This window comes from Elephas maximus, chromosome 22 (genome assembly GCF_024166365.1).
Source record: "Elephas maximus indicus isolate mEleMax1 chromosome 22, mEleMax1 primary haplotype, whole genome shotgun sequence".
Classification (NCBI taxonomy): domain Eukaryota; kingdom Metazoa; phylum Chordata; class Mammalia; order Proboscidea; family Elephantidae; genus Elephas; species Elephas maximus.
In genome coordinates this window covers 52593645-52601999 of record NC_064840.1, presented here as the reverse complement: position 1 = coordinate 52601999, position 8355 = coordinate 52593645, and the positions used below count along the sequence as shown (strand labels likewise).

The window sequence follows — 8355 nt, the reverse complement described above, 5'->3', positions numbered from 1 at the left end:
GTTCTTCTCCCTTTGCGTCCTTCTACCCAGGGATCCACTGCTAATTCGGACCTCTCTTTCTCCCCATGGGAAGACAAATTAAATTCCTTTTCCGGCACTGTCTGGAGGGGGTGGTGTGTGGTGGGGTGGTAAACAGAGACAGGCTCTGGCAGTGCAAATCCGATGTTCCTCAGCCTCTGCCAGGAATCAGGCTCTCTTGGCCAAGCATCAGGATTTCTGCTCAGCTCACCTACAACTAAGAGCCGGCTAGCCTTAGAGACAGACACCATGAGGGACTGAACCGTCTGTTAGCATCTATACGTAGTTCTCATTTTTATGTGTTTATGTTGTGTATGACTGTTTTGGTCTTAAACAGTGGGCCAGATGTTTTTAAAACGTCCCTAAATGTGTGTGTATTGGAGGGGGAAGGGAAGGCTCAGCTGACAACTTGGGGAAGGGGCTGATCAGTGGCTCTCGATGTGGCGTGGTGCACGTTAGAATCTCCTGGGTTGCTTTTTAAACTACCAGTGCCCAGGCCCCTCCCTCCCCCAGTTAAATCAGTATCTCTGGGGGTGGGGCCCAGAGTAGGTGTAAAAGCTCCCCCAGGTGATTCTAACTTGCACCCAGGGTTGAAGGCTACTTGGCTAAAATCATGGGAGCAAACATTATTAGCCTTCTAAGTGGACATGGCCAGGTGGGTCCCTCAGAGTGGACACTGAGAGGGGTAGACCAAAAGAAAGGGTTTGGTTCCATCTTGTGGAAGATGTTTGTCCTCAGAGAGGACATGGAGGATTCCTGCAACAGTTCCAGAGGCCAGAAAGATAAGATGGCAGCAGCTGGAGGCCTCCAGCCAAGAGAGGCAGGGAGGGGAGCTGGGGAAGGAGCCTTTGAGGTTATCTTGGGCCTTCTGGGTAGAGTGTAGTTACCTTGGGAGAAAGGAAGTCCATGCAAGTGTTTCCCTGCATAGAATCAAAAACCTGTACATTATATACAATGATAAATATAAAATTTTTGTTTCCTTTGGCTTTCCCTTAAATTTTAGTACAGATCTTAAAAAAAAAAAAAAAAAATCCTACCATGGTTCAGCTGGGGCTAAGGGGAAATGGAGAAAAGGCTTTGGTCCAGCTTGGGGTAAGGTTGTAAAAAGGCAGAGGCACAAGCCTGGGGGCCGCTGGGAGTGATGGGGAAGGAATCTGAGACAGAGAAACTCAGGGAGAAAGAAACTCCAGCAGAGAGGCAGGGGCAGCATTTATGACCCTGCTCCCACCTGAAGCTCCTCCTGGCATTTCCACCATTCAAACCTTGAAGGGGCTGGAGTTTTATTTTAATAGGGATGTGGTTCTCTCACAGTCACGTTCCTGGCTGGCAAGATGAAGAGCACCCCAGTGGGGTCGCTTACGCCTAAAGCTTGCGGCCTAAAGCTTGCCTGCCCCAGCCACTCACCCTCTAGCAGGCTGGCCCCTCCAGCATCAGCACGCCATTTGGAAAAGGCCAGGGTGACTGTCTGGTGGAACAAGGGAAGCAACTCCTCTTTTCTAACAGCAGTCCTACCTTCCAGCTCACTTCCTCCCCACAGAGACATTTAGGCAGGGAAGGCCAGGTAAGCAGCACTTATTTACTTCAGCAAGGGGCCTGCTCCCCACATGCCCCTTTCATGTTCTAAGTGCCTGAGAGGACTCAGATGTAGGCATGTATGGAGGTGGACACAGGAAATGATGACTATATGACATCTCAGGTTCAGACAGTTCCCACATCCCCTTATGAAATAGCTTCAGTTTGCCCTCAGGGCAATCAGGTCCCCGAGCTCTGGACTCCTTGCTTGGTTAAAGGCACTGTCCTTCTTGGTGGGTGTGATGTAGGACCTGCTCCATAGCCAGGGAGAGATGGGAATCCCCTGAGAATCAAGAAAACTGCCCCTGCTCCCAATGCAACAAGATCCCTGGTCTCCAGCTTCCTGTCTCCCTCAGAGGAGAGATGAAGCCGTGGTGGAGGAGAGCAGCTTCTTGCCCACTCCTGGCCCCTTCCTATCTGTTGACTGGGATGACAGATGACTCCTGAAGCCTCTGTAAGAGCTGGCTTTGTAGGTCCTTCTCTACTACCTTCCACCAAAAGAAGTTCTCACCCCGAATCTTCGGGGGCTCATTTTGGATACCTGGGTTCCGGAAAGCCACTGTCACCAGCACATTCAGACAGATGCCATCTGTGTGGTCTTTGCCCAGATGCTGCAGTCCCAGCAACCCCTTGGTTTCCACTGCCAAATGGTGCAGGGTCAGACACTCCTGTAACAGCCGCAGGACGGCCATCTTCATGCCGCCCCTCTGCTCCATGGGGGTGAAGCCACAGGCCGTGATGGGCAAGTGAGGCATCCCCACGGTGCCCACCAACACCCACACAGTCTGGACACTGGTAAAGGTGGCCACGAGCCGTTGGCAGACCAGACTGCAGGGAAGCTCTTGGGGTAAAATTAGAGGGTGCCTAGCTTGCTGGCAATATTGGGCAGCTAGCTCTACCAGGTACAGCATGTCGTGGGCTCGCAATGGAGTAGGCAGGGAGGTTCGTGGGTACCAGCCAGCCTGTAGGGACTCTGCATCTGCATCCTTAGAAGTCTTGAGAATTCCACCTAAGGGGATTTGGGAGACAGGATAAGCAAAAGAGAAGTGCCTGGTCCGGCAGAGTAGAACAGACCCCCAGGCTCTCTAGCCCCGACCCAGGGAGGAGGCCCAGAGTTCTCAGGCTTGTACCAGCCACAAGAGGGCTGGCTGTGGAGGGGCTCGGCTCGTCTCACCTGAAGACAAGCTGGGGGAAAAGGTGTCAATTGCTCCCTGCCACCAGGCAATACTGTACCTGTGGGGCGAGCGAGGAACACAAAGCGGACCCAGGAGGGGCCCCGTTCCTCCACAGACAGCAGAGTCAGAGGCTCACACTGCAGTCCGGCCTCCTCCTTCACTTCGCGCTTCAGTGCCTCCACGATGGTCTCTCCCGGCTCCATTCTCCCGGCGGGTAGGTACCAGGACCCACGGCATTCTCGCTTGGCCTCCTGGATCAGTAGCACCTCATCCTGAAGGGAAAGAGAGGATCCTCACCCCCCCACCACAGCTGGTCTGGGGGCTCCAGTGCTGAGAAGTCCAGAGGAGCAGCATAGCCCCAAGCCCTTCCTTGCTGTAGGGCCTGATCACATCTCACATTCATTCTGCCTAACACGCCCCTCCTGACACCCAGCTGCCATCGCATCAACTCCAACTCATGGTGATGCATTATGTATTAGAGTAGAACTGGGCTCCACAGGGTTTTCGAGAGCTGATTTTTTGGAAGTAAGACCACCAGGCCTTTCCTCCAAGGTGCCTCTGGGTGGACTTAAACCTCCAACCTTCCGGTTAGCAGATGAGCACGTTAGCCATTTGCAGCACCCAGGGAGTCCTCCTTTCTGATGGCCACCGTCAAATGGTTGAGCTATTCAGGAGTACCTTCTGTAATTCTTCCCTCTTCAGATTCAGAAGGAGCCCTGGTGGTGCAGTGGTTAAGAGCTCAGCTGCTAACCAACATGGTCAGCAGTTCAAATCTACCAGCTGCTCCTTGGAAACCCTATGGGGCAGTTTCACCCTCTCCTACAGGGTGACTATTCTGACTCGACTGCAACGGCTTTGTTTTTTGGTTTTAGATTCAGGAAGACTTCCTCTTGAGAAAGGGGCTGAGATTCCTGGGTGTTGCTTCAGGGGTTGGGCGTGTGGCCCCAGAGTGAGACTCACTATGAGTCCTGAGCTGAATCATGTCTATATTTGTCACTATGTATCTAGACTCGCCACATAGTTGATTAACTGCTTATGACTCGTCCTTTCACTAATGGCTACATTTTGAATCATGCCCTTCCTCAACCCTATGTAACCCTATGTATGGTCCTGGCCCCTTCTAGCTGTTATTACAGCAACTTGTACAGGAAAATCAGTACCAAAAAGGGCATTAGACAGGAGTCAGAAGGCCTGAGTGTAAGTGTGGGTTCTGCTATTGCTATTCGTGGGGCCCAGGGGAGGTCTCCGATCTTCAAGAGAGCCCACTACGTGCCAAGCACTGTACTGGACTCCTGGGAAAGGAAGATGAGTAAGACAGCCCTCCCCTCAAGGTTCTGAGGCCTAGGGGACAAACCTGGGAAAGAGTTCCAGAGCCCCTGGGCCTCAGTTTCCTCCTCTGTACATCGGGATGATAGCAGTCCTGGACCGCACCAGGCTCAAATGCTAGTGTAAGTGAAAGTGCTTTGCAAAACTGGAAAATGCCACACACAAGCGAGCTGCGGTTGTCTCCACCTGGGCTGCCTGCGTGCTCGAGAGGCCCGGCGGTGGGGCTGGCGGTCGGCCGCGGCCACTCACCTGCTCGTTGAGGAACACCGCCAGCACGACGTAGCAGACGTTCTTCCGCAGCCGCACCGGGGCCACCAGCTCCTCGGCCGGCACCGAGTCGCAGCTCTGCACGAGCGGCCCCCCGCCCTCCAGCACGTCCGCCAGCGCCCCCGCCAGGCCTTCAGAGGCCATCGGGTCCCGTGGGAGGCGGCGGGCGCTGACCGCGCAGAGCAGCCCGACGCAGTGCGACGCGAGCCGAGCGTGTGGCCGGCCGGTCTCTCCCCACCCCCTGCCGCGGCCTCGGCCCGGGCGCGCTCGCGAACGCGGAAGGGCCGGCGAGCCCTCGCCGCTGATAGGCTGCGCGTCACCGCGGCCGGCCCCGGTTGGCTGGCCAGCGCAGGGCCCGGAGGGGGCGGAGCCAGTCCAGAGGGGGCGGAGCCAGCCCGGAGCGCAGGGGGAGCCGCCGGGCAGCGCGGCCTCCCGCCGGGCGTCGGCTGCTCCTGCAGCCTCCTCTGTCTTTCCGGATTTCTCCCGCCGCCGACCTCGCTCATTCCTTTAGTGCGCACTTGCCTCTACTGGTTCCGAAGGTGACGTCATCCTGCCTGCCGGGTGCAGAGACGCCCCAGTGGCTAGCGACGATGACGTGACAACGAGCGCGATGACGTCACGGGGCTTTGGCACGCGGCTTAGATCCACTTTGGAACTTTTGTTGTAAACAAGCAATGCCATTACTCCAGAGGATCACTTTCCAAATGACTTTCTTCTTTCAATGTCACATGGCAGGGGAGACCTAACCCCCGTGTTGGAGATTCTAGTTGGGGAGATGGACATATACATATAAAAAAGGCATCTGAGGGTTATAAGCTAAGTGCTAAATGAGTGATGTGGCAGGAGGTGTGACAGGCACTCGGAGAAGGGAGAGGTCACCTCCGGGATGACCAAGGTGTGGTACGGCGGGCGGGGGGGTTGGGGGATAGGCTGAGAGAGGGCCTGGAATCAGCCGGCCAAGCCTCATCAGTGTAGGACGTTACGCTTCTTCCTCTTTGTTTCCTTCCACGAGTACACGGGCCTGGCACATTGAGAACAGGGTGTGGGTTGTTTTGGTGAGCTCTGCTTCTCTCCCAGGCTGACCTTTCCTCCTCAGAGCTTCCTTTAACCTCCTCAAAGGACAGGAAGTCTGGACCAGCTGGAATGAAACTATGAAGCAAGCCAAGTCTGGGCTCCTCACCTCCATTTAGGCCTCCCCTTTACTCTTTCCCTCCTGCTGGCTTTGTGTCCCTCCCTTTTGAGAGAGTGCCTGTGGTGAGATGGATAAAGCATTGGACTTGAAGCTAGAAAGTCTGGCCACTGCCCCTGGCTTGCTCTATGCCCTTGGGAAAGTTATGGGCCTCCGTTTCCTCATCTGTAGAATAAATAGAATCATAAAAACTCTTCACAGGGTTGTTTGGGAGGTGAGGCGAGATGTTGTGGGAGTTGCTCTGTGCACTGTCCAGTGTTGGGCAGAGGGAGGTGCCATCATCCGGCAGCCCCCCAACCCTCCAGGCTGAGCCCTCCTGGCCACAGGACTTGCAATGAAAAAAGGCGCTCCCCCTCATGAAATATGCCTACAGGGCCACCATAGCACTAAACTTTATTCTCGGGAACTCCAGCCACACTATGTTTGCCTCTTTAGGCCCTTCTCATACATACTGACACTAACTGCAAGTTCCCTGGAGGTAGGGCCCTATGTTCAGCCGCAGGACAGCCCCGGTGGGCTCGTGAACTTTTGAGACACTTGGTGAATGCTGCTGCCCTCAGCCATATCCAAGACTTCCTTACCTCCCAGACAACTGAACTTACAAGACTGAGAGCCAGGACCCCAGGACTGCAGAGCAACTTGTTAACTTATTTGCTCTATGTGTGTGTGTTTATCCCTTGGTTTTCCCATCTGTGAAGTGGGGACAGCGTTGGTCCCAGACGCCTTTCTGCCTCCCAGGGATGATTTGAGAGGGAGTGAGGTCATGTCTGGGCAAGGCTCTGAGAGCCTCAAAGGCAGCCTAAGATAAACACCAGACAGCCTAACTGCCTGGAAGAGCGAAGACTACAACAAACCGCGGCTCCACTCCCCCCATTATCACTGAGGGAAAGTCTTCCTCTGCTACCCCAAGTGGGCCTAATCACCGCTGTGGCGAAGATCACATGAGGCAATGGAATGTGCAAAAGTCCCTTGTAAACTGTGAAGGGCTGCACACATGGGAGGGACTGTTCAGCCCTTTCCCAATGCTAAAGGAGACAACAAAGACTCTTCTCAAGGCATTGAGAGGAAGGGAGCATATTCAAGAGACCCTGAGACAGAAAGAGGGAAAAGCTGAGGAGGGAGAGGGGCTGAGATAGAAAGACACGGAGGCTGAGGCAGCTAGGTGCTGAAAGAGACCCAGCCAGTGAGGGTGGTCCTCTAAAACCAGGAACCAAGAAAGATCTCTGTCAAGTTAGGTCTGTGTCCTCCATTCCCAGACAGGGAAGAAAACTGGCTGGTGTGGGTGCCACTCAAGCAATACCAGTGGAGCGAACAGGAACAGCCTGACTGGTACAGTGCCATGCTCCCAACACCTATGGGAGAGAAGCCTGGGCCAGCCATTTCAAGGTGCATACACGTGTGTGCGTGTGAACACGTGTGCGGAAAGGCCTGTAGTAGGGAGCATCAGGGACAAGGGTGGGGCAAGAGTATCTGTGACACTAAAGGCATGTACAGAGTAGCAAATCTTCTTGTCTCTTAACAAAGCATGAAAGGTGAGGAGGGCCATAGCCCAAGCTTCCAGGCCCTCTTACGAAAGAAGTCTGGCTCAGGCTGGGCTCTGCCACTAGCTTGTTGAGTGACCTTAGAGGAACCACATCTATTCTCTAGGCCATCTGTGAAAAGAAGGCATTGTTGGATCCTGGATCAGAAAAAGGACATTAGTGAAAAGCTGGTGAAATCCCAGTAGAGTCTGTTGCTTTGTTAACAAAGTTGTATCAATGTTGATTTCTTAAAAAAAAAAAAAAATTTTTTTTTTTGATAAATGTACCATGGTGTCTTATAAGATGTTAACATTAGGGGAAGCTGGGTGAAGGGTAATTGGAAACTTTCTATCATATCTTGCAGCTCTTCTGTAAATCTAAAATTATTTCAAAATAAAAAGTCTAAACAATTTATAAGAAAAAGAAGGTATTGGATGCGAGGGGATATACACGCTCTGAGCTCATGTCCAGCTCTGAGGGCTGTACATGTGAAATCTGGCCAGTGAGAGGGGCTGGAAACAACAGAAGATTGACAATGGGGATGCTGGGACAGGCCTGTGAGAAGCAGAGGCCCAAAGGGCAGGTCTAGACTGGGGTCAAGCAGCCGCCGAGCCTATATGAGATACAGTGCTATCGAGTGCCCATAGGCCCAGTCTCAGGGTCCGTGCCCACCTGGACCGGGCCAGCCCTGGAACAAATGAACACTGATCCACCTGCTGTTTATAAGCAGTCAGACCACATATGACCTCTGGGATGGGTCACCATGATGGGGTAGGGGTGTGATGCAGATTGGGGGAGGTCTGTGTGGGGAAGAGAGGCCCAGTGACTCCTTAATGGCAAAAGTTCAGAGCACCATCTTTCCACAGCAGGGACCCTGTACTTTGGGTTCTGGGGTGACATCAGGACACGGCTATACACAGTGAAATGTAAGTGGGAATGGGTCATTCAGGGCTACTTGGAACATGATCAGACATAAAGTGCTTAATGTTGGAAGGAGGAGGACAGAGAAGAGGGCAAACCCATCTTTAAACTCCATTAAGAGCTCAGACTATAATGTAAACGAGATGGCTTGAGTCAGAAAACTTGGTTCAAATCCCAGTTCTGCCACTCAAATAGCTGTGTGACCTTGGGTGACTGTCTTAACCCTAATCTGCCCATGTCCTCATCTGTAAAATGGAAATAACATCTACCTCAAAATGTTGGTAAGAGATTATATGAAATAATTTAAATGAACACAGTGCAGTACCTGGTAAAGTGTAGGACTTCTCTATTTTTTTATCCCATGAAA

At 53.1% G+C, this 8355-nt stretch overlaps 1 protein-coding gene across 1 annotated transcript; it reads right to left on the bottom strand.

Moving 5' to 3' along the window:
* Positions 1 to 44: 44 nt before the first annotated feature.
* Positions 45 to 4691, bottom strand: NUDT18 (nudix hydrolase 18). Its single transcript, XM_049865813.1, has 3 exons — positions 4341 to 4691; positions 2824 to 3037; positions 45 to 2599 (listed from the first exon to the last, which is right to left on the bottom strand). Exons 1-3 carry the CDS (start codon positions 4500 to 4502, stop codon positions 2004 to 2006), a joined length of 972 nt encoding a protein of 323 aa, XP_049721770.1. The 5' UTR covers positions 4503 to 4691; the 3' UTR covers positions 45 to 2003.
* Between the last annotated feature and the right edge of the window lie 3664 nt (positions 4692 to 8355).